At 44.8% G+C, this 26248-nt stretch overlaps 1 protein-coding gene across 19 annotated transcripts in view; it reads right to left on the reverse strand.

Moving 5' to 3' along the window:
* Window positions 1-26248, reverse strand: part of NFIA (nuclear factor I A) — a 350043-nt gene that overhangs the window by 9703 nt on the left and 314092 nt on the right. For 17 of the 19 annotated variants that reach the window (XM_021542535.4, XM_021542512.4, XM_021542494.4 and 14 more), the window contains one exon: window positions 20102-20193. The exons of the other annotated variants lie outside the window; for them this stretch is intronic. In XM_021542535.4, the coding sequence (XP_021398210.1) occupies window positions 20102-20193 (92 nt within the window). The remainder of the gene's footprint in view (window positions 1-20101; window positions 20194-26248) is intronic. 19 annotated transcript variants of the gene reach the window in all.

Raw genomic sequence — 26248 nt, forward strand, 5'->3', positions numbered from 1 at the left:
CTTTATTGATTGCTCTGGTCTATTGTTCCCTTTTCAAGTCCCCCAAGTTCAAGTTCATCCCGGTGTTACATCATGTCTCGTTGCTAAGGGCAACCAGACAGCCCCAGACGTGACCGCCATCCGCAAGCGCGGCGCTGCGCCCTCCCACCGCCGCCAGCCGCGCTGACGTCGAGCCCCGCTCCCAACACACTGAACTATTTATTCTGCCTAATTTATGACCTCCACAGCAAGAGAGACCCCCACTCCAAAAACCAACACTGTTGTATATTTAATTAATCTGTCTTTCTCTGGCACTTGGGAAAGTTAGACAAAGGTCTAATTATTGTGTGTCGCTCCCCACACTTTTCTTTTTGGGGTGACTATTTGCATGGGAAAAGAAACGGCGAGGCTGGGCGCGAGTCCCCTCCCTCCAAAACACCTTTTTTTTCCCCCCTGCCCTATTGACATTTCATGAAATACTTTAGCTGCTTAAGGGAATTAGAAAAAAAAAAATCTGATGTGAATGTAACTCCTTCAGAGTTGGTATTCAGTAACACAAATCAACTCATGACATGTTTAAATTTAAATGCTAACCACACACTCTGCGAGTTACTTTAAAGGTTAGTTTTTAATCAATAGAAGTTGCTGACTCGGGAGTTTTGAGCGGCGCAGTGCAGCTCTGGGGCCTTTGTCTCGCGTTGGGCTTTCAAACTTTTTTTTTTTTTTTCTTGAGATGATTTTAGCAATGATTTGCAGACACAGAGCGCTATTGTGCTCCTGACTAGCAACATGTCAATAAAGGAGTAGAGTTACCATGCACTAGGGTGTCAATATGACTCCTGCAGACACTGCTCAGCCTTAATACCAATGAAAAACTTAACCCTTACAGGACAGACCCAAACCAAACCGCATGCTTGTTTCAAAACTTCCTTGCTGGGGCTCCGCATGGCCTTGAGTGAAAAGCTGCTTTTATGGCACCCAAACTCGGAGCGCTTCGCCAACAGCTGCGTCCCGCTCCGCCTGCTCCTGCAGCCCCACTTGGATGAGATGTTTTATGGGCTGAGGCAGCAGAACAGCCAGACAGAGCGTGCATTTACCCAGCAGATCCCACCAGCACCGCTCTCGGGACACCGGTTTAATTTAGAGCATCTTACAGCTGAAGCGCACACACAGAATGATCCTCCTTTTTCTGCTAATCATTTTAATATTAAGATCTCGTATCCCCCTCAAGCCTCCTATACACGTCTAAGTCTTCCAGGATTAGGGCTGAAGAGCACCATTGTTCCTCTGGAGCACCTGTGAAACTTCTCTGCTGGGGAGAAGGAGACCTCCGGCCTCAAATGAAAACGTCTAGGAAGCGTATTAGGCACTTGGAGACCCGATAGCTAGGACCTATCAAGGGTTTTTTTGCATGATTAGGGAGCTTAGAATGGAAAAAAAAAAAAAAAGAAGCCTGGATCCCTACATTTAGATGGCTGAAGTATTTTGTGCCTTGCTTTAGAGTGCTGCTCAATGTCTAAGCACCTCACCCATTTCGTCCCTTCAGTTCTGTAACCTATCCGACTGCACCCACTCGGAGAAGGTGGTGTTGCCTTTCTTAATTTAAAATCTCCATTTAAATCATGGGCCCTATCACAGTACAGTCAGGATGATATTATCTCCTTGCTTTTTCATAAAAGAGCCGGTGTTTTATTTCCCTTCTATTTACTTTGCAGTACTGCTCTCCAAGGGAGTTTAGAGCTAAATGCACCCACTGGAGCTAAAGGTCCTGCTCAGTAAAACTGCTGCCACACAGTTGTCGGTGCGACTACGAGTCTGTATTGTCCTGCCCAGCATCTCCCTGTCCTTCTCCAGCGCTCAAGGTGAAACATCAGAAAGAATTCTGCAGTCCGGTACGAGATCTTTGCTTCCCTTTCTCCAGTCAAATGAAGAAGTAATCTCATCAGGTTGAAAAGTGCTGACTAAGGATTTAATAAAGTGCCTGCAGATGTGTGTCATCTCTAAGGTATTCAACTCATGTAATGCAAAACAGTTCCACACTGAATGTGCTTATAAAATTCCATTTAACCATTGCAGAGCTCTATTTTACTGTTCTCCGAGGAGTATTACCACACTTTTTTTCCCCCCTCCCTAATTTACAGCACCATGAAAGTTGAAACTCGTATTTGAGAATCCTCACAGTAGTAAGGTTTTATGATCCATAAACAATATCTACTTGACTGAATCCTAAACAGGAAGTCTGAGATGGCAATTACAGTTCTCTGATAGTGCAAGTCTTTTTGTTTCTTATGCACTCCTGGAGATAGCAGAGACACACAAAAGTCATCCAGCCACTCCTGACAATCAGCTCCTTTCTACAGGAAATACAGCAAGGAAACATTCAGTGATTCTGGATATTTAACAAAGTGCCTCATCAACTCCTGTAGCAGTTTCTGCCTGAGTCAGGAGCCCAGGAACAGGCCCATTGTTTATGGAAACCTTCTCAAACCAGCCTTCCTGCATGCCATCCCTCACCCCCAGCCTCGCCGCGAGCACCGCTCACGTGTTTCCAACTGGAACGCCAATCCAACCCCAACTTGTTCCATTCGCTTCTACCTGCACATCTCCTGCCCCAACAATGGGACCTTTCAGCTCGCGCAGAAAGCCGGGGCTCTGCACCCTCCCTATCTGTTTTTCAAATTAAGAAGTTAAACAAAAGTCCTCAAGGGCAAAGTTTAACGCTGCGGAAGGAGGTTGTTAATGTGGAATCCAGAACTGGGTGTGACAGTTGGCTTATTTCTCCGGGCGATGTAGGTTATTTAAGGACATTCACACGTTTGAAACTCTGACAAACTCCACGCACAGCAGCTTTGGCTTCCCTGTACCCACTCAGGGCTCAGACCTGCTCAGGGATAGCCATTTTCTGTAGGCTGAAGCCCAGTTTGTGTGCCCGGCGGCGCCACAGGTCGGTGCCATCGGGACTTCAAACGCGGCTGCTGCGGCCGTTGCTGCCCCGGGCACGTGCAGGAAGCGATCGCTGCACGGGCCCAGGTGGGAAAACCCACCTGTGATAAGAGCCTAAAGAAAATAAAACCCCACAGCTTTAGAGCTCGCCGGCAAAGCGGCCGTTTGGGCAGCCTGCAGAGCGTTGTTTCGTTTGGGGATGACATTTCAGTCACCTCAAGAACTTTGAGGCTCTCACGAACATTAACCCCGGGGAGGTGAATTGGGGTAACGAGTCCTTCTGGTTGCAGAGATAAAAGGAGAATGTGAGCAGTTAGGCAGTGTGCTGGGCCTTTTGGCATCACCTTGTGAGAGGTGCCGGGAAGGCTCTTCCCCACGGTGCGTTGTGTGAAAGCAAGGGGACAAAACTGGGCCTTTGATGCCACTTCAAAAGGGTTGCCAGGGTGAGGGGAGACAGTGGCAGTTCAGCTTCTGGTGCGACTGGCTGGAGGACTCCTGCAGACACAGCAACTGCCTCTGGTTTATCCCACATCTGAATTCATCCCACTCTTCTAGTGCTTCCTCCAGAGTATCTCCAGTCCCAAAATCTGATCCCACTGTGTAGGACCGAAAGGTGAATATAAAAGACAAGGTCACCTTTGTGCCTATGGAAGTTATTTTCTTAGAGCTGGAATTAATTATTTAGTAATTATATTTTCCAGACTGAAATACCAGCAGGGATGTAAGTAGCATGTTGGTCATCCCCAAAGGGATGTAAAACAGTGAGAGAATCTTCTGGTTGTCCAACATCCGCACCGGGGAGAGTCACACGCCCCACCCTGAGCACATTTATATTATCTGGAGGCAGATAAAACCTGTCCCAGGAGGGACACTGGTCTCCAGGCAATGCATACAGTAGCTCTGCATCCAATAGTTTTTGCGGGAATGCCAATTGCGGCAAACTGCATTAAATTACGTGCAATAATTTTGTAATATGCACTTTTGCCTGCTGACTATTAAAAATGTATAGTTGTCCAAAACCACTTCTCTCCTGGGACCAACAAACTCACTTCAGGCAAAATTTCTGCTTGGGTTCAAACCTCAAGTTGGGAACAGCTAGTGTTTTTAAATAAGTCACCCCAAACCCTCCCAAACCTATGAAAACACACTCATACAGTAACTCCTGCTGTTGTTCCAGACATCTGAATGTTCCAGTAAAGTGTCCCAGCTGGCCCCAGATGTTTCTTAAGTATAAACCAATGCTCTGAGTGCTGGACCCCCTGCTGCCCCGACCTGGAGCTCAGCGGATTAAAGATTGACTGCGCTATGACATATTCGCATTTAGCCTGAATATAATACAGCAAAGACTTATCAATGGCAAATGCTTGAAATGTAACCCAGTCAGCAGAGTAGGCTGGCACTCTGAATATGATGTATAAATAATGTATGGGAACTTAAAATCTAAATTGGATCTACAGGAAGAAAACTTTCCCTTTTCCCTGCCTCTAAAAGAAAAGTTCTCTCACAATGAGGTCATTTTCCTGCTCGTCTTTTGGTTTACAAAATTGCTTTTAGGCAGAGGGTCTTGCCTTTACTTGGGGAACATTTTGCCAGTTACAGTTTTCCTCCAGTCTTCTAAAAAACCAAGCAATGAAGTTCACTTATTTGTTAGTAGATTGACTTTGAAGTCTGCAAAATAACTTCTAAACTTTGCGTGGTCGGCTGAAAGATGACTGCAGCCATGCTAAACTGCAACCCTTGCTGTTTAAAAAAAAAAAAAAAAAAGAAAAAAAAAGATAGTGAAGGGAAAGAGAGAGAGGAAAAAGAAAGGGAGAAAGAGAGAGAAACAATCCCATTTTGGTTTTTGTTAGAGGACGGCATACTACATAGATCAGAGACTTTTCAAAAAATAAAAACCCCCACTGTACACAAAGCACAGGAAAATGTGAGGAAAAAAGGAAAAACCTAAAAGCAGCTTAGAATGTGTTAACTCTGCCATTCTGTCAGCTTAAAGAGTATTTTATGCTTGATCAACAGCTCTCTTTTATTATGCTTTTCTTTCATTCATTCAAGACATCAAAGACCAGAACCACCAGTGTACCTGATCTACCAGAAGAACTTGTAAGGGTGTTCTAAAGAAACGGGGGTATTGGGAGCCAGACACCCCTGCGGACAAGGCAGTTCAAAGAGAATATTTCAACAATGATTACATTTTGTAAATCTTTGTACGAAAGACAGCTTATTTCCTGCTTTTTTCATGAAAAATAGATTCTATCCATTAAAGTGAGCCCACAGTATGAAAGTTACTTGAGATCTGAGGTACAGCAAGCGGATTAAGTGGAGGGTGAGATGAAATCTTTGAGAGAGACGATGGCTTTCTCTGATATTTGTCGCTGCCATAGGGTTTTCTGAGTGGGCTAGAAACTTTTTTAAAAATTTTTTTTTATTTATTTGTAGATTTGTTGGTGGCAGCGAAGCCGTTTGTAAAAGCGAAATAAACCGGGATGAATCAGAAAGGAAAATCGCAACAAAAAGAAAGGAACAGAGAAAACAAACAGCTGCAAAAAAACCTTCTGACATGTTTGAAAGGAAAACTATATATATTTGCCCCGCTCTGAAAATCGCAGGCGAGCCATTTAAATCCTGCAGACAACTCCGAAGTGCAGCACACAGACCCAAGCCAGCTGTTTACTTTTCCAAGCCCGTGGTGGTTTCTGCATTGATAAACTATATAACCTCGCACACACAGAAGGGATTTTAGCTATGCCAGACCTCATTGCTCTGTCCCGCTCTCTTTATGTGCTGTCACAGAATAAAAATTATCCTAACACAAACCCTGAAATAAGATCTCGCTCCAGAAAGAACATCTTTGTAGATATTTCCTGAGTTACTGCCAAGCGGGATTTTTTTCACCCATTCATCCTTTCAAAAGTTTTGCTATAACCATAGCCAAAATTGTTCGGGAGTAATCAGAAATGACCAAAATATGACCCCCAGCCAAGGCCAGCTGTGGGCAGAAGAGGAGGAAGCTGCCCCACGCCTGTGGCTGGGACAGCAGCCACCTCTGCCACCACATCTGGGTGACCCCCTCCAGCATCAGCATCTCGCTCCCTGCTTCTGTACATACTTTTGCAAGAGAAGAAGGAAACGGCAGGATGCATGGATTCAAAGAGGCAAAACCCACCTTTAAACCCACCAAACTTTAAACCCGCTTCACGGTTTACATCTACTATTTCGAGGTAAAAGCAAATGTGCTGCGAGGGGGACTGAGTTTTGCACTTTATGCCTCGTTTTTAGACAGCCCCATATTTTTCTCTGCTGGAGGCACAGTTAAATTTGCTCGGGAGTGCAACAATCCCATATTTCTTACAGCAGATCTCCCTCATTTCTTTCCTTTCATGAAACAACACGTGCACGGGGACTTGGAGCCGCTTATAACCTCATGCCGGGAAGTCCCGTGGAAACTGGGACGGCGGACACACTGCTGCGACGGGACTTTCCAGCCTTTTGCTTGGATGAAAGCAAAACCTTCTGGCTCCCCAAACTGCAGCTCCCCCCTGGACACGGCACAAAAGCCGCTGGGTGCCCGGGGACCCCCCAGACCCCAGGGTGGGTGCCCGGGGCCGGCGGCGGCTCCGCTCCCAGCCCATCACGGCCGCCCTCAGCCCAGCCCAAACCCTGGCTGTGCCTTCCCAAGTTCAAGTTCAGGTTTAAGGGAAATAAACCGCTCCTCGGGAGCCTGCAGCCAGCCCTCATTTCCATGTGATCCCTCTGAACTTCGCCTGCGCCAGCGCGCCCTGTTTCCAGGGCCCGCCGAAGGAATGTTTTACAGTTAGAGCCCGCAGTGCTTTCTCAGGCATTTCAGACCCAGAGGCCCAAGTTTCAAGCTGCAGCATTAAAAGTTTCCACAGAGCTACTGCAGAGAGAGGGAGGGAGGGGAGGGGGGAGGGAAATGAGGAGAACAATATCGTCTTAATTGTCTTCTATATAGCTGCACAGTTAAAGTATTACTTTTTAAAGGGACATAATTTATTCTGGAGGCACGGTGTTATAACAACCAGTACATACTTTCACCGCGGCGTAACCCGCTCTATTCTTCATTGTGCTTTCCGGTGGTGTTGCTTTTGCAGAACTCCTTGTTACGCCGTCCCCGGTACTGTACTTACAGTTTTATTCAATTTAAGCCAGTTCCTGCAGTCCTCAGGCGAGCAAAACCGCTCCCCCCCTCCCCAAGCCTCGGGAGTTCTGCCTGCACCAGGACTGCAAAAATAATCTCCCCTCGACCACCGTTTTTCTCCCCCCCCAAAAAAAAAAGTTTCTTTACTTTTATTGCTTTAGACAATCGGGGAAAGTCATCCAAAGAAAATCAACCCCCAGCCTGGGCCTCCCAGGCTGGGCTCGCAGCGAGACAGCGCGAGCACACACGCACAGACGCACACGTACACACACACAGGGCTTTGCCCCGTCCCGTGCCACCGAGCCACGGGAGATACGTCAGGGGCCCGGGGGTCCAGTGGGATGGATGCAAGCTGCTACAGAGGCTGTGGCTCTTTGCTTTGCAGTTTGGGGTACGAAAGGTAGTTTTCAGCCTTCTTTTCTGCCATTTCTCCACTGGAGAGCATGGAGGAGGGAAAGGTCATTACAGCCTTCAGAGGGTGAAGGCTGGGGTGGCCTTTCCTTGCCCTGGTCATCCAGCTCTTATATCATCCTGGCTCTGACAGCCCCAGTGGAGCTGTATGGGACCCATCCACCACCCCAGCCCTGTCCAGGGGCTCCCTGTGGTATAACAGAAGACCCATCATGGGTCAAAAGGTAGCTGACCTACAACTACCCAAGGTAGTTCAGCTGCTTTTTTTGACTGCCCTGAGAGTACTTCAGAGCACACAGAGGAAAGTGAGGGGAGAGAATAACTTGGGCTGGTCAGGAGAGTAAGCACTCCCTCCAAAATCCCTCCCCAAAGTCAGGCCCCTGCCTGTGCTCTGTCTGGGTGAAGTGAACGAATGAGCAGCCCTGTGGGGACAGCAAAGTGTGCCCAGCCTGATCAAAGCAGGGCAAAAAGCAGGAGGGATGGGTTAGTGGGGACTGGGAGGCAGAGAGCAGGGAATGGAATGTGGGCAGCAGGAGCAGTGGGGCTGGCAGGGCACACTCCAGGCAAAGGGACAGCTGGGGACCCCGTGATGAGCGGGCCAAGACAACAGCAGGTTTTGAGAGGTGGGTAGAGCAAGGCTGGGTTTGGAGACCGCAAAAAAGGAAGAGGAATTCGGGTTTTGGCAAGTCCTAGGTGTTACCAGCCAAGGAGATCAAAACCAGTCTCCAAATTAACACGGACCAAAATAGGAGCATAGAGGCAACTCTGGCACTTTTGACCTTAAAATTACAGAAGACAGTGAGCTGGAGGAATAGTGACTCGATTCATTAGGAACCCCCCCCTTCCCAAAACTCCTCTTAAAAAAAGAAAGCCAAGAGGGCATTGAGCTGAACAAAAAAACCTCTCCTGAACATGGGAACTTTTGGCGTCTGCATTTTTCCTGATGCTTTGTACCTTGCTAAACTGCTCTAGGAAAAATGGAAGGTTGCGCATCACGCTTGTGCTCAGGGACCCAGCTGTGGGGATCCATGAAGGGATTATTTCCATCCTGCTGTGGGGAATCCCATCCAGGGATGAGTCCTATAAAGATCCACTGGGGCCATTGGGGTCAGGATGCTACAGGAGCTGTGTGAGTGGGGCAGGGAAAGACCACCCCAGGCTCCAGAGGTTGCCAGCTCTCTGTTGGAGAAGTGGGAAAAGGCTTTGCAGCACATGATCATCTTTGGATGAGGAGGGATGTATTAGACATGGTTGGCTAAAGGGAGTTGGGTCTTGGCCTAGCTTGGAGCAATTTTCACACATACTGTGAGATGCCAATGCAAGTCCTGGTGGAGTGTAAAGTCATTAAATGAGATGAAATTAAACAATTTAGTTATTTCTGCTTCATCATATTTGTGCAGTATGGCAGGCAGAATGAATTACTACTAATGATCAAATTTAGTAATACTAATTAAACTATCTCAATTTAATTAATACTAACAGAGAAAACAGACAAAATTACTAAAGTAAACCTTGAACTTAAAATCAAAAGGTGCCTCTTCGCTTTTGTGAGTCACTGAATGTGAGGCTTTTCCCTGAAAATAGCCTGTGTAGAAGTGGCTCTTTGTACTCCCTAAGCAAGCTGCTCCATTGTATGGGTAACTACAGCTCTCCTCCAGCTTTTTTTCCCCCCTTTTTTTCCCCCCTAAATGTTACTACTTTTACTCCTTGTTTTTCCAGAGAGCTTCCAGGAGAAGAATCTGAGCTCTGTTCAGACTCACACAGTATCAACAGCACTGATAAAGCAGTTACCAATGCTGGGACAAATTCTGCCCTGGGTGCTTGTAGGAAGAGGGTTTATAAAGAGCCTGTGGAGCCTCCCTTGCTGGGAAATCATGGAATCACAGAATGGTTTGTGCTGGAAAGGACTTTAAAGACCAGATGATCCTCCAAAGCCCCTGCCTGCCATGGGCAGGGACACCTACCACTGGACCAAGTTTCTCCAAGCCCTGTCCAACCTGGTCTAAAATTGCCTAGAAGACCAGAAATTTGGGAAAACCCCATACCCAAACCCATATCTACATCAAGGAAGATGTCTTTAGAATCACTGACAGTTAATACCTGTAACCACAAAATAAAAACTCCACAGATATATGAAGACTGCATTGCAAACCCTCCCCATAAAGAAAATGTGAATTTTAACCTTTCTCTTATCTGAAAAAGACTAGATTTACTCTACTGTGCATAGTTATAAGCAAAAGATGAGCATAATTAAACAAAAATGTTATTGTATTTTTAAAACAAGCTCCTGCCAATAACAAATCTTCCACCTCCTCCTCTCATGAGCTTCAATGAATGTACAGCTGAGTCCCATACCACAGATTCTCAGACATGATCTTTAACCTAAAGGACTACAAGAAAGTCCTTAAAAAAGCCCCAACAAACCAGGCATAGCCAAACAAGGAATATAATGAGTCAAAGTGTTCTTCCAAAATCTCAAATCTCATTGTTTAGCACATGCCAAGATGAAAAAACCCAACCCCACATGCAAATATCGTATCTCAAGTTATCCTTCTTTTTTTTCTTTAAAAATAGGTAGATTTTCTGTTGTCATATTTAAAAAGATGCAGTTACAGAAAAGGCACAAAAGGCTACTTAAAGTTGTATAAAGCTGCTCCAAGCAATGCAGAGATTCTTAGAATCCTTGAATGGTTTTGGGTGGAAGAAACCCTTAAAGCCTATATTTTTAATGTCCTGCAGGGCAGGGACACCTCCCACTACCCCAGGTTGCTCCAAGCACCATCCTACCTGGTCCTGGACACTTCCAGGGATCCAGGGACAGTCACAACTTCTCTGGAAAACCTGTGCCAGGGCCTCCCCACCCTCACAGGAACAATCTCTTCCTAAATTATTGTGTTCAGCCTCAGAGGTGGCTGCACAGTGTTGGTTGTGACTTTGGTTACTCATATCTCATAATTAAAATTACATTTCAGGGCCTTCTGCAGCACATTCAGCTGCATCTCTTCATGTGTAATAACCAGTGTTTATGTAGATGATGTAACAGTTGGGTCACACAAGTGAATATGCCTGAGAATATTATGATTACAGTGTCAATACTGTTTTCAAAGTTGAATATTAATAACTAAAGCACCTAAGGGGAAACCTAGAAGATATTTTTAAGTTTAGCCTCTTGGTTTTTATGAGATTTTTTTTTTTTTTAAAATCCTGGTTTTAAATTAAACTTTTTCAGTTCTACCTCTGTTCAAGCAGAAAATGCTATCAAAGCAAAAGCCTAAAATGAGACGTTTTGCTGTTCTAAACGAAAACCAGGTAAAATTTGAAAGCTGCAATTTCCCATGCTGTTAGTAATCCTTACTAAGAACAGATATCTTTGTAAAATTTAAAATATAAACAGGTTTTACCAAAATTGAAGTAATTTTGCCCTATTGCTTTTGAAACCCCAGTCTTTCCCTTCTGTATTATTTATATTTCTCTAGGACAGTCCAGCACTTCTCCTGCAAACTGAGGACTCCTACTCTGTTAAGAAAAGGCTTCTTTTGGTCCCTTTTTATGGAATTCACTATTAATTTCAGAACAGGACAGTCTATTTTGCAAAGTGTTCACCTCTGGAGCTTATTCATTCCTTGACCTCTGTGTTAATGCAATTAAGCAAAGGTGATTCCTAGAACAGAGGTAGCTTAATGCCTATCCATTGGGAAGGATGTAGGGATTGTGGCCTTTAATTTTTTGACTTTCATTGTGGATTGTGGTCCTAATCCTTTGATTGCGGAATTTTTAAAAAGTATATATGGCAGTTGGCAAAAAATCTTAATGTTCCAGTAAATGCAAAAGCCATAAATTCAGCTGCTGACCTTTTCCATCCAGGTCACATGTGACATCTACTGGAGTTTGTCAGGCTGGGTGCAATTTATGGAGCTCATATAGGTATCAGCTGTGAAGGCTGAACTTTCATGAAATGTCTTTCAAAGGCACTTCCAAAACCCTTGTAAAAAGTCAGTATGGCCTTTTTTTTTTTTTTTTTTTTTTTTTTTTTTAACGGGTATACATTCTGCACACATTTTAAAAGGTCTCATCGTGCCACCTCTGCAAATTTTCAGCACCTGGGAAACTTCAGCTCTTAAATTATTACTCTTTACAAAATAGAGAAATCAGGCCAGGCATGTAATTACTGCCATCACCAACTTCCAACAGCCCCTTCCCAAGCCTGGCTCTCTGAGCATTCCTTTCTTTCTGGTGTGCAGCCTCCTGCCCCTCTCTGGGATCGATGGTTTTGATGGTGTATTGTCAGTCAGAGAAATGGGATTTGATAGTGCCCTCAAGCAGTTGGGAAGAAGGGAAGGAATACAAAACCCAGCCAGGTCCACACCGTCAGCGTGAGATCAATGCTCTCAATAATACGTTTGCTGCCACGTAGCACCCTAACTGTCGCAATTAATAATGTAGAAGGAGCTGATTAACTTAAGTAAAGTGCTCTCCACTGTGTAAACACACAAAGATCTATAGGGCCAAAGAGGAAAGAACGAACAAAACGTCATTTTTATATTTTATGTGGACACATTCTTGCTTTCTATTCTGCTCTTGTAACAATTACTGTACTAGCCACTCTGACAGAGTCAATAAATTGATCGTGGGCCTGATGCAGCAGCGAGCAGACTAATCCAATACAGCATTATCTGCCGTGGAGGCTGGGGCGGGCACTGGTGGCCAGGAGATCAGCCAAGCCAGCCAACAGCAGCAAGGGGCACAGAACCATCACCTTGCCCTAGCCTGGCTTGATTTGTGTGTGTGAGTGCAGGGTGTGAGAGTGCTCTGCCCACGCTGCGCCCTCAAAGTCCTTCCAAGGCTCCAGCTGGCCACAGGCCCCTGTGGGATCAGGGATCAGCCCCTACACTGGACCCTGTGGCTCAGGGAGCATCAGCTCCTCTCATTGTCTCATGCTGGCAACCACGAATTTAAACACCTGATGACTCTTCCCCCACTACACCAAAGTCACTGCACCCACCACAACACAGCAAGAAGCTGCCTGTCCTCTGAAAAACAAATCTGGGAATCCCCTCCCATGTCCCCTGACCTGTGAACACAGGGAATGTCACATTCTGTCAGCTTAAATGGCCACATGGGTCTGGTATTATGTCTCTGACAGTGGTTGCAGTCCTCTTGGGAGGAAGCTGCAAGAATCCCTACAAAGGAGATGGACCAAAATGATTTGGCCTGAGGGGAAGCTTCTTCCCAGACCCATGCAGTAAGTGGTAGGGCCTTGTAAATCCACGTTAGCGGGGAATATGAGACTGAAAAAATAAAAATAAAAGAAAGTTTCCTGCTGAATGGAAAAAAGAAAACTGTTTTTTGGCAGAAGTTCTTCAAGAAGGAGAACATAGGCCATTGTTATTATGAAGACTTTTCAATGAAAACACAGAAAATCATTGCCTTTTAGAGTAATTGTTTAGCTAAAGAAAGGTTACACAGCTTGTAGAGAATTTAGTAAGAAATTAAATCTCTCCAGCTCATTCATCATATTTCTGCATTTGCCAACTCTTCCCACCAGGCCCACACTTACTTCTTCCCTTTCTTCTCCCCCACTGTGGAGTAAGTAATGGCCATAAAACCCACAGAAAGGCAGCCTTACGCACAGGCTTCCTGGTTATTGTGAGGAGGGGGAAAACTCAGTAAGTTTAATTGCTTAGTTTGGGAAATTCTTCTATGTCCATTGTAAATAATTCTATGCTAAATCTACTGGAAATAGGATGCTGAGTGCTGGTTTCCAAAAAAGAGTCTGAACTGTTCACCAGAGCCTACAAGGAGGAGGAGGAGGAGGAAGAAAAAGCCCAGGAACAACGACCTCCCCTGCTGAGGACTAACCCAGGCATTTTGGGACTGATTTGGCTCCATCCCACTTTGAAGATACAACCACATGATGTCATTGGGAAGTTTTCTGTGAATCTTTACCTCTATAGAGTAATATGTGCTTTCTTTTTGAGGTGTGCTGTTCTCAGCTCTTTTTGGGAACTGACCTGAGAGGGGAATTTCCTATCCACCTCTCTCTAGGCTCACCCTGCATTTTCAGAGCCATCTCTGGGACATCCTCAAGTTCAGAATGGTATTCCTACGTCCTGGGTGGAAGAGGAAACACAGGACCAAAATTCAGGTCATGTGTCAGTTGCCTGATGCCATTGGTGCAACAGCAAAGCACTTCTTGGACAGAGTGATCATAAGGGGGCTCCAGGTTTTGGAGGAAAGCAGCCAATATAAGAAAATCCACAGGTCCCTGGAGGGTTTGGCAGCAGAGTGATCCTTCTAAGTTCAGCAGAAAGCAGCAGTTCCACACCCCAAAACTGTGTTTTTATACCTGATCTATGCAAATTTCTCTTCTTTACACTCTAAAGATGTTATTCTTTCATGGAAATCGTGTTCTGAACCTCTCACTACATTTTCTGGACAGGCCAAGAGAAAGAAAAGGAATATTCAAGTGTGCTTAGAAGTGCTTTGCAGCTGAAATTGGACACATGTGCTGGCTTAGGGAGGTTACTGTAGGGAATATGGAATTCTTAAGGGTCTGAGTCTAACAAATGCTTCCAAGTTAGTGGTTTTTATCTCCATTCACACTCAGACACAAGCACTACATCCAGCCTCGAGGATGAGTATTGTGATCCTGAGGAGGAACAGTCCTCTGAGCAAAAGTAGCTCTGACCTGGCTTATGAACCCCCAAAATAAAGTGCCTGGTGTCATTCCTGCAGCCCCTGATGTTCTCTGCCATGTCCCCCACACACCCCTCGAGGTGTCCCTACCCTGCCCCGTGTGCGGAGCGAGGCTTTGGCTCAGCTGTCAGCACAGAGCCACAAAACCCTGCCCTGCCCCTGTCCCCCTGGGCCAGCAGGACCTGCCTGGTGCCATTCCAAGGCAGCAGGGTGTGCAGGCAGCCAGGCCAGGCAGCCCGTGGGGCTCACGGATAAAGCACACGGCCACGAGCTGCGTGGGGCTCAGCATCCCCTGGGAAGGGGCAAAGGGTAGGGCACGGTGGCAGCGAGAGGCAGGGATGGAAAATCCCCACGCAGGCAGGCAACACACGTTGGATTTGTGCAGAGGGAAAAAAAAAAAAAAATGTGTGCACTGGTTTCTTTCTTCCATAGGGTGGCAATGGAACCTGGGCACAGAGCAGCTCCGTGGTTTCAGCTGCAGGAGCGAAGCGCTGCGGGAGCTGCATCAGCTTCCCAGTCAAGGTGCTGACTTTGATCTATGGATTCTATACACTTTTGGAGAATGCCCCCAGTGGGGCTGCTTCCCTGCCTGCCTCCTGGAGAGGGGCATCACCTGCACCACGCTCCTCAGATTCCAGTGTCTGGACAGCAATGCTCTCACAGAAGGACCCTCTCCTCTGGAATTGGCCTCCCCCCCTGCTCTGACAGAGCTCGCATCTGCTATCCTACAGGACACAGCATCCAGCTCATTTTTTTTTTCTCATGCCCTTTGTTTTAAAGTGCTGCCAGTGAAAAATTGCAGGTTGCAGTTTGCTTTCTTATTAAAAAAAAAAGAAAAAGAAAAAATAAAAAATTGCTTGTGGGGAAGCAAAACGGGTTTTGCCTTGTCTCTGGGAAAGAAAGTAATTGTACAATTAGGTTTGTGGATGCACCTGAGGCATATGGTGGTTTTTTTAGAGATAAATAAAAGCCCAAAAGGAGAAAGCTACAAAGATACCACTGTCTAATTTGGGAAGGGCAGGGAGCAGGAGAAGATCTAAAGGAGTTAGCAATTTCCTTGTACTTTAAACACTTTGCTAAACTTCAGTGATTTCCCTCCTAAGTTACTATTGCTCTTCTAAAGATGTATTTTACAGGGTGAATTTTTGTACCTAGTCTTTATAAGGCTGTTCTGCTGAGCTTGCTGGTTTTCATACCTGTTATTTTGCTGCCTAGATAAGTTTGTTTAACTTTTGGGGTTTTTCTTAAACTTTATTTCAGTGTTCTAGGCAGGTTACAGGCCTTTTGTTTCAGTTGTTTTGTGCTATAAAGGATGAGGTCTATCTAGAGCTCTCTTGTAGCTGGGTGGCTCTAGGGCCCCACCAGGGAAAGTGTGAAAACACAAGACCTTTGCTTATTATCCAGGATCTGACAGTGCTTTGGGAATGTGCAAAGGCAGAACCAGGAAGAGCTTCTAGAAATAAGAGCTTCTGTCCTTCTAGAAGTAAGTTTTATCTTAGTGAATAGTTTTATATAGTGAAATAAGTTTTATCTTAGTGAAAGCCAAGGGAATAAATATTTGGGTTTGCCCTTAAATAAGTTTTTAGAAACTACCTGGGATGGATCTGATATAGAGCATGTTTGCATTAGAGAGAGATTTTTCCTGAAACAGCTGGTCAGGTCTACAATATTCACTTTCTCACAGGGTAAAGTGGTTATCCTCTGCCTGGGTGCCTGCAGTTGGAGGCAGTTTCTGTTCCCTGCATCCTCATACCCTCCCTGTGCAGGGCACATGGGCCAGTGGCAGGTAGGAGCAATTAGATGGAGCAGGCATGTGTTTCTCAGGAGCTGTTTTTAGCATCCCAAGTACAATTTCCAGGAAGGTGTAGGCTAAGTAGGTGGCAAACAGGACTCAGCATAGTAAACAATGTTCAGTGTGAAGTGGAGCTGCAGCATGATGAGTACAGAGCACGCGGATCCCTAAAAGAATTTTGTACCCTAGAGCAAAGCCAGGGCATTAGAGAGCAGCAAGCAGCATTTGGAGTGGTGTGTGGCAAACTCTGGTCACAGGTTGCTGGTTTAGCATTCCCAGCTGCACACACTCCCAGCCCATAGCCTGTGTTTCACTATTAATTTTAGGAAAAAAACACCTCAAAATTCAGACCCTTTTATTCACCTCGGTGCTACCGAGAGGCTCGTCCCTAATTAATGTGATGGGACTTTCCCATCCCTCCACCACTCTCTGTATTGCAGGTCCTTGGCAATATGAGAGACGTATCTATTACTAAGTCATGAGGTATCCAGACCAACTTGCTTTTGAAACCAGAGCCCCTGTACCCCAGGCATCCTGTATTTCTGATTTGCATATGGAAAAGGCAGTTAAAAAGCTGATGCCCCCATATTGCTTGCAAGTCAAGTAGCAAAAGTAAATGATTTATCAAGCAAAGGTTACAACACCTGTGCCTTTTTGTCAACATATCCAGGGGATGCCAAGTCAAGTGTTGCTTCTAATAGCTCAAACAGAAATTTAGATTCAAATAAGCCCCAAGACAGGACAATTGTGCAGTGAGTGGAGTGGCAGAGTGATGGACAGTGTAAGCAGTGGATGCAAAACCAAACCAGCTGAAAAGTTTGGAAGCTGCTAAAACCAGGCAAAGCCAACAGCCCTTTGGGGCTTTTGTTACCAAATCAGAACTACTGACTTAAAACAGTTTATTTCCCTATCTCTTCTGTGATGGAGTGGTTGTCCTGTTGCAACCTTTGTTGACACAGGAAGATGGCTTTTTAATGAATATTAGATAAATGCTATAAAATTCCTTTAAGGGGTTATATTTGCCACAACATGACATAAATCAGAACATAGCGTTAATGGAAATGTCTACTGATAATTTTTCTAATATTGATTAAGAAAGGCATGTACTGGGTTTGGTTGTTTAGAAACAGCCCAGGACAGAATAATCCTTGCCCCAGCCCACTGTACATTTGCCTGGGATTTTAGTCCAATGTTCTGGGAATGCCCACGTATGGGAACTGTGACTCCTGCTACGTGGAACTGACACATCCCTGTGCACAGACTCACTTCAAGACTAATGATGATGATTATGATGATTATGATGATGTGCAAATAGTGCTTATAGTGCAATGTTCCACCAAGATAACATCAGAGCCACCAAAAATCTGACTAAAATATTTTCATATGGGTTGTAGCTGGACGATAGTTTTTAAAAAGCAGATGTTCACATACAGCCTTCATTTTTATTTTATTGTTTCAGCATAAAGAGTTGCTTAACCCTTATATTTAAGCTTGACTTCCAGAAGCTCGGAGTGTCCCCTGCTTCCTCTTGTCTCAGGTTGCTGTGTCCCTGGCAGCTAGTGGTCCTCAGGACCTGTATCTTAGCCTGACTCTGGGTGTACTCTACAGATCCTGATGGAAAGGAGCCACCCCAGCTGCTTTTAATAACACAGTCCTATCTGTTTTTGCATTTTAATTTTGAAAATATCCTAAGTGGTCGTTCTATACACTAATGCTCTGCAAAAAAGAGCACAAAAGCCTGTCTTTGTTTGGAGGAATGCTACGTAAATCCCAAATCATTGCAGTTAGCACTTCTACCTCACTTCTCTGACTCAAAGCACAGTCAACTTCAGAGTCCTTTCATGAATAAGTAGTGAGTTTGCTGATAAATTATATATTTAGTATCAAGTGGGTTGTGGTGGTGTAATGATGTATAGAAGCAGGGAGATGCAGCTGGAGTCAGAGACTGGAAGTCAGTCTCCTTGCCCACTGCAGCATGTTAGACTTTAATTGAAAGCTGTGCTTGAGTATTGTTTTTCACTGTACAGCATTGTTATTCACTACACTGCATTACAGAGGAGCACTTAAAGTAACGCTAGAGCACTTTAAAATGATTTAAGTCATAAATAAGGAGGATAAAAGTTTACAGTCAACAAACTTATCTGGGAAACTTAGGCTGCAGGATGCAAGTAAGTTTTAAATATCTTTGGAGACTTAATACTGTTGTGCCTTACTACATAATCAATTTACCAACGGAGTTTTTCAAGTCTTCTGGAAAAGGTAAGTAGCATTCTCCAAAGGGTTTCAGGTTTCCTGAGCTATGAAGGAAAAGACCAAATGCTTAAGGACTTTAGCAGTACACCTTAATTTCAGTGTATTTCTGTGTATTCCAGTTGTTTCCAAAACAACTGAAGAAATATGATTTAAATGGGAAGATGCATGAGAACTTGCCACACCATGAACCCCATAAAGCACAAGGCTGGAAAAGTGGGGTGCAGGCTGAGTTTTGCTAAGGCATGAAAAAACCCCCCAGAATCTGATGGGTTAAACCCCTCTCTGCATTGTTGCTGTACTTTCTGTGACCCTATTTAATGCAGAGAAGGTTTGAGATTCGATATAGTTTAACCTGTGCTGTGCATAGAGCTATAAACTAAAACCCCTAACAAATTGTACACAAAGAGCAGACAGCAAAAAATCACGTTGTGCTCACAGGCAGCTGCTTGCAGCCCTGTAAACTAAAAATCTTTGGGAATGAGTGACCTGTGTTTCAGTGACAGTGGAGGTGCTGAAGCCATCACAACGAGGAGTCTGTCTTCATGCACCTACTGTGGCATGTGACAGCCATTAATCTGCACACTAATTATTCAGAAGCCTATAAACCATTTGAAAGAACTTACAAGAGCCAAGGGTAGTAATGCCCAGTTTGCCAGTTATTTGAATTACTGCTTTTTAGTCACTGCAACAGCTCAAAAACAAAATCACAAATACTTTGTGTAGTTGACCTTTAAAAGAATTGCAATGTAGTCAAGCAATCACTTCAAACTATAAACTACAGTGGTCCTAAAGCACTAACTTTGCTCACTTTTTTATACCTTCCCCCCCCCCACCCCCATGATAACGTGATATTAAGCCCAGACTTAATTTTTTCAACATCTGGCTCAAATTAGCTGCTAACAAAACTGCCAACAACTATTTTCTTAATCGACCCTGGGAATTTGATATAGCTTGGAAAAAAGCACATTTAAATCTCGTCCTTCTCCTAAAGAAACACAAATGTTTACTTGAGCTTCTGATTTGACCATAGCAGGACCATGAATTCAGCTAGCCCAGCTTTATAGGCCTGCCTCAACTGGACTTTTTTCTCTTTGCATAAGGAAAACAGATGTGCTCACAATCACAAAAATCTCCCGCTCGCTCAAAGCCCACCATGCAAATGGCCAACCAGGAATCTGAGTATTTTTTTTTACATGGAAGTCACTGGAGCAGTCTCACGTTGTGTCTGCTGGGGGACTACAGGGCACTGTTATCTGATGGGTCTCTCTGAGCTCCTTTTGCATATCACAGACTGGTCTGGTTTGGGTTGGGAGGGACCTTAAAGATCATCTTGTTTCATGGGACACATTCCACTAGCACAAATTGCCTCAAGCCTTGTCCAACCTGGCCTTGGACACTCCCAGGGATCCAGGGGCAGCCACAGCTTCTCTGGGCAACCTTTACCAGGGCCTCCCCACCCAGGGAAGGATTTCTCCTTACCATCTAATCTAAACACAATTAAATGCAGTGCCTGGGGAGCAGGTTGGAGCCAAAGCCTTTAAAACCCCGTCCCTAGAGCAAACAACTGCGTGCTGGGAGCCAACACCTTAGAAAGCAGAGAGAAGTCCTTCCAGTTACAAAGCAGCGTTATCACCACACAAGCCCCCCCAAAAAAAAGAAGGAAAAAAAAATAAAAAACAAAGAAACAAAGGAAAAAAAAACACAACAGACAAACAAACTGCAAAACTGCAAGTGACGTTTCACTGTAGTTACTGAGACCATGTGGGTGAAGTGACAGCGGCAGTGCAGCTGCTCCGCGGGGACACGTTAGAGGACACTGGAGGAGGAGGAGAAGAGGCTGCAGGCAAACAGAGAAGTCGAAAGCGGCCCACCTGAGTCTGTTGAGGGATATTTACAAAGCTTGGATCCCGTGGTCCAACACTGACGAATCGGTTTGCGGGGGAGGTGCTGGGTGTCGAGTAGGCTGTGAAGGGAAGGGACACATGCGTTGAGGAAGCGGCACTAGATTGCACACGAACAACACCAAAACACACTGTCTCAGAGCCACCTAAGCAGATGTTTGACATAGAAATGTGCGAACGTTTTAGAGAGCGAGAGTTCGGTTTGAGACACTGGAAAGGCTTGGGCTGAATGGTGAGGGGGTCAACACGTAGGGGACGGCCACAAATGTTGGCTCAAGGGAGGGCGTGAAGCTCTCCAGCCTGAAGGAGAACCACTGGAGGCCTTTCTGTGATGGGTTGGCACAGGAGATTCCTGCAGGTCCTGACTGTTTTCACTCGAATGGCTGGTATCTCTATTTTTAACAGAGTTTTGTATAGCAATGAAATTATCTAAGCGCTCATTAACAGAATCAGGCCCTTTATTTCACGCTAATCCAGCATTCTCTCTGGATATAAAGTTTTGGTTTTCGTACTGCTGTGGTCTGCACTCTCTAAAATGTTCACTTGATGTGTTTGACAAACTAGGAAGATCCTTTCGGTAAAAAATTAATGGGTTGCAGTTTCACTGGGGTGGTAAGTGCAATCAGTCTGAAGGCTGAAGCTGCCTTTAAAATCTGGAGTGGCTCCCATAAATGTAAAGCTATTAAATGCAGTGCAAGCCAAGAACCCAGATTACTTCCAAACTTGAAGTACTTTAATGATTTTATTGTTGCATTATATTCTCCACTGCAACTGTCCACAATGCCACGTACTTCCACATCCAAAAGCTTTCAATGCATTTTTAGTCTTCGTCTCATTGAAAACCCTCAAGCAATCTTCTCTCTTCCTCAGTTTTTTGCATGTTTAGATCTAAATTCAAATAACGCAAATAGATGCCTTAATACAAAGAGGGCTCCTATCTATTTTGAATGTATTTATGGGAATGCATTCTGCTGAATAAAATCCCCAGACAACCTAACTATCCAATGAAGAGACAAAAAAACAATAGTAAAAGGAAAGTTACTTGCCAAATTCCAGTCAGGCTAAATATAATGTTGAGGCCTCAACATTACAGAAAAGTAAAGCAAGTTAAGAATCAGAGAAGACACTGATTTGGTTGTGTGGAGGAAACTCTTTTACCTTTCTGAAGGCAAATGTTTGGTGAAGAGGAATTACACTGGAGGAGCCTTTGGTTTAAGACTGCCAAATCAGATCACTGCTCCACCTTGGCCATTGTCACCTCTCTTAGAAGTCATAAGCAGATGCAACCAAAACAGGTCACATATTTACTTTCTCCTATTCTTTCCCACCTCTGATTATTTTCAGCTCAGGGACTTCCTGTATTTAAGGCCCTGGAGAGATTTCTCACCCAATGCCCAGTCTGTACTTGGAGCAGTGTGGATGTTCTGCCTCCCACAAAGCCGTTGGGTGATGAGTTCCCAGGTCTAGGAGCATGCAGAACCACATCCTTCCAGTCTCACAAGTGTCTTATGATGCCTTTTAGCTCTTACAGTTCATCAGTAATCTTCCCTTTCTCAAGATTCCCTGAAATCACCCCAGGAACTGCATATCTTCATTTCCTGCTGATATGGGGGGAGATAAGGCACTCCTGGATTCTAAGAAGGAATTTTTCCCACTTGTTTCTGGTGAGGCGAGCTTTTCCCTCCAAGAAGCTAACACTTACAAAAATCATGCAAGGAACACTTTTCTTTCACAAAGTCTTAAAGGAAATTTTAAGTGCAATAATTCATCTTCCTGAGACAGTTTTGAAAATTGTGGTGCAGCTTGAATGTTGTGAACAGGTAAGCTGGATGTTACTCTTACCTGCAAATCAAGGAAGAAATTTATTGAATAGATCTGGTGAGATGTTCTCGTCAGTGTTTTACCATGTTAATTTGGTTAATAATTCAAAGAAGCCACACATTTGCAAAGGGCATTTCCCTGTTGCTAGTGCCTTACATTAAGATTCTTCTGTGCTGTCCTTTGTGGTTTTTTTTTTTTTAACTAACTAATGAACTAATGTTGTGCAAGACTAAGAATTCCTTCTGCAGTGGAGAAAATTAACTTAGAGCTAAAAAATCAAACATCTGTTGTTTGGTTCTCATGGTCTACTTTTAAAGAAGCAGATTGAGTGGAGAGGCCATTTAATCCCTTGGAGCAGGTAAGTTCCACCCAGAAGGGAAGGAACTCAAGATCTTGTTTACAGTTCCCCGCTGGCAGATACTTTTGCTGTGATATTTGGTAGAAAATCAAAGGGGAACCAGCAGAATGCTGACTTAAATGGCTTCTCTGTTCAAACAAAAAATTCTAAAGCATTTGAGAAGTGTGTAATATGCACAAAAGTCCCCTCAAAGCTCGCTGGGTGAGTTGCTATGTATACCTTCCTTCCGCTCCAAACGATGTTTAACTTGCTTTCTGAAAATACTCAGATGTCAGCTTGGTATTTCCTTCAGGTCATATAACTGCCTTGCTGAAGCCAAGGAGGGAAGAGCACCAAAATGACAAATATGCAGAGGATTTACACTGGATTCTCCCAAGGTGCTGTTCCCTCTTTGCTGTAAAATGTTCCGGGATGTTTGTGGATTGGAAGGGGCCATTTTGGCTTGGAATATTATTAAGCTGACATGGAATACACATTCCCCTGTTAGGGGGAGATTTGTTTCAGGAAAGGGAGTAGTACTGAGTGTTGCTTAGACCATGATCAACTTCCAGCTGCATCTTACTGTCTTCAGATAAATACTCTTGGTTTACATGGAGGTGGGATTCCTGGAGGTCTGATCCCTAGACTTTGCCCCAGAATTAGGATGGGCAAACTGTCTCACTGGATAAAGCTAGGTCACATTGTTTTATATCATAAATATAAGCTGAGCCTATGCTGGGGCCTTCAAACTCCAGTTTGGGAAAAGTCAAAGCATGGAAAGGAACAAGGAATAGCAGCCAGGTCTCTTAGGCAGATCTCCAGATTTTATCAGCTTTGCTCCATGGGAATTGCAGAGACCTACCCTGGTTCACACCAGCTGATAGGTGTCCTGTTGGGCATGAACAGCAACAGCTTCCTGCCCAGCCTGCTCTTTCTGCTACTGGAATTCACTAAGGATTGTCTGTAACATCACAGCCCACAGCCAAGGAAATGAATGTGATGCCACAAATTTGCTGTGATGCTTCACTTCAGGAACAAGCAAAACAGGAGCTGGCAGAGAAAGAACATTTGCTCACACAGACAGCTTTGATATTTAGCCAAAATGGCAAGAAATTGTATGAAAGACAAGACAAACAAACAGTTTTGGGGATGTTGTGTGTTTTAAAGTTGCCTGCAGTAGGGAAATGTTACTTTTAAATATACTTTCCTGAAATAATTGCTATTGAGAGCAGGAGTGTGTAATTTATCATCGTTCTGGATTAAAAGGATTGGTAAAGATGATTTAGGTGAGTGATGACCTAATGTACCACTAGGTCTCCCTTTTACAGACCAAGATGACAGGTACATGTGTTTGATGTGAAGAGTTGTCCTGTTTCTCAAGCTGCAGCAAGAGGATTAACTGGAGGAATGTGATGCAGTAGAACAATTCCTACTGCAGTGCATTCTGCAGCTGAGTGTCAGAGGGAACTGCAAATTTTAGCAAATTGAATGAGAATCAACCCTCTTTTTTATGGATGGGGAAAGGAGCGAACAGAAAGCTCAAACTTGCCCAGAAGGTGCTCAGTCAATGCATAGCAAAGGGAGAGAAAGCCAATCTGATTGCAGGATCACAGAAATGTTTAGGTTGGAAAAGACCTTTAAGATCATTGAGTCCAACCCCTACCCCAGCACTGCCAAGGCCACCACTAACCCATGTCCCTAAGTGCCACATCCACAGGGCTTTTAAATCTCTCCACGGATGGGGACTCCACCACTGCCCCTGCTCCAGTGCTTGACCACTATTTTGAAGAATTTTTTCCCAATATCCAACCTAAACCCCCCCTGGTGTGACCTGAGGCCATTTGCCCTTGTCCTGTCCCTGTTCCTGGAGCAGAGCCCTGCTACTCCCTAGCTGTCCCCTCCTGTCAGGAGCTGTGCAGAGCCACAAGGTCCCCCCTGAGTGAGCTTCCTTTTCTCCAGGCTGAGCCCCCTCAATTCCCTCAGCCTCTCCTGGAGCTCCAGACCCTTCCCCAGATCCATTCCTTTCCCTGGACACTCCCCAGCACGTCAGTGTTTTTCTATTGGATTCGAGGTGTGGCCTTACCAGTGCCCAGCACAGGGGACAGTCACAGCCCTGGTCCTGTGGCCACACCAGAGCTGATCCAGGCCAGGTGCCTTTGGCCTTCTTGGCCACCTGGGCACACTTGGACTCATGTTCAGCTGCTGCTGACCAGCATCCTCAAGTCCTTTTCCAGCTTCCCAGCCACTCTGTCCCAAGCCTGGAGAGCTCCACGGGATGTTGTGACCCAAGAGCAGGACCTGGCACTTGGCTTTATGAATCCTCTACTACAGCCACAAGATTGTTCTCCTCATCCTGACACAAATGCCATTTAACAGGAAAACTCTTTTGTTCAAAGGGACGTTAAGCAGTAATGAGTTTGTTTAAGTTGAAGAGTTGTGAATCTCAGAAAATAACACTTAGTTTTAAAAAGCTGTTAAAAGTCAGGGTGTACAGGATGGCAGTATCTTGGGCTGCTCTGAAATTATTTAATTATGATAGTGATAAAGCCCAACTGGAATGTAGTGGAGGTGGTGTTTGCTTTGGGCAGTGACATACTAAACCCCAAAACTGCCAAGTTCAAGGAAATACTGTGTTGTGTTTGTAATGGGTTACCAAACAAAATCAAGAAGAGATCTGAGATAAGATAATGTTTGGCCTGCTTCTGATATCAAAGATATGTTCTATTGAAAAAGATTTTGTGGAGGAAAAATGAACCTCCCAAACCTTGTGAATCCCATCTCCATTGTGCCATCTGACTAAGGAAAATACTGGCTTTTCAAAGGGACAAGATTCACAGCTGAAACTGTCAGCTCCCAGAGCACGCCTGGCCACCCAGTAGTGGCAAATCCCCAGCGTGCATCTCCAGGGGCTCTTCCTTCCTTGGACAGCACTAATGTTCATGTTTTGGTTAATGTCACAGCTGGAGAGTTTCACTATTGCTCTGAGAATCATTAACCACCTTGTTGTGATTTTTAGCTCTCGTTCCCAGGAGGCCATGCCGTATTGAACAGCTGCTCCTGGCTCCTGCACCCCTCAGGAGGGCCATATTCCAATTTTTGGTTGGGCCGTGACTGCATTTTGTTTCTGCTGAGGGCTTTCTGCTAGACCAAAAAAGGGAAGGAGAATGGAGCAAATGCCAACCCCTTTCACTCCATTTCCTCAGGAGGAGGGGGGATCATTCTCTTCCACACGGCTAAGGAGAGAGTCTGGCCAAAATTTAACATCACTCCTGCCTTTGTTGCATTAGTGACTTTCCAATATCCTCCAGCCCTGCGGGGCAGTCAGCCATAGCCCGGCGACACTCCCAGAACCGGTGCGCTCCAGCAGCTCGTAACCATGGAAAACACCTTTTTGTGAGGCTTTTATGGAACTCTGGTGAATCTGCACTCGCTGTTTGAAGGCTAATATTTAGTTAAGGAAAAAATAAACACGGAGGGAAATGGAGGGTTGGTCCTGATTGACACACTGAATGGAGCCCAGTGGGTCCTCCTGGCAAACCCTGGCTGCGACGCCTCAAACTTCAGTTTGTTTTCCTCTTTAAGTGGCCAATGCTTCCACTGGCTTTGGTTTACATGTCATAGTTTTTCTTAGAAAATATTTCCTATAATCTACTTTTCTGTAAAATTTGTCCCTAAATTAAATTATATGCTTCTTTACAACTTGAGTCACTGTTATTCAAACCCCTTACCAAAAGGAAGATGCGTGCCTGAATATGTACAGAACTATATGTTTAGTCATCAGCGTGGCTAATTAACAAACAGTAATTATTTTCCTAATCTTTTGTTTAAATACCATTAAATGGCTGCTCTTGAGAAAACCTCCATTCCCAATTAACGTGGCAGCTGTCTGCTGAACACAGAGCCCAGTGACCAGCCCCAAGCAGACACCGATGGGTGTCCTGCTCACTTCAGAGGAGAAA

The sequence above is a fragment of the Lonchura striata genome, chromosome 8 (assembly GCF_050655825.1).
Source record: "Lonchura striata isolate lonStrDom1 chromosome 8, ASM5065582v1, whole genome shotgun sequence".
NCBI lineage: Eukaryota > Metazoa > Chordata > Aves > Passeriformes > Estrildidae > Lonchura > Lonchura striata.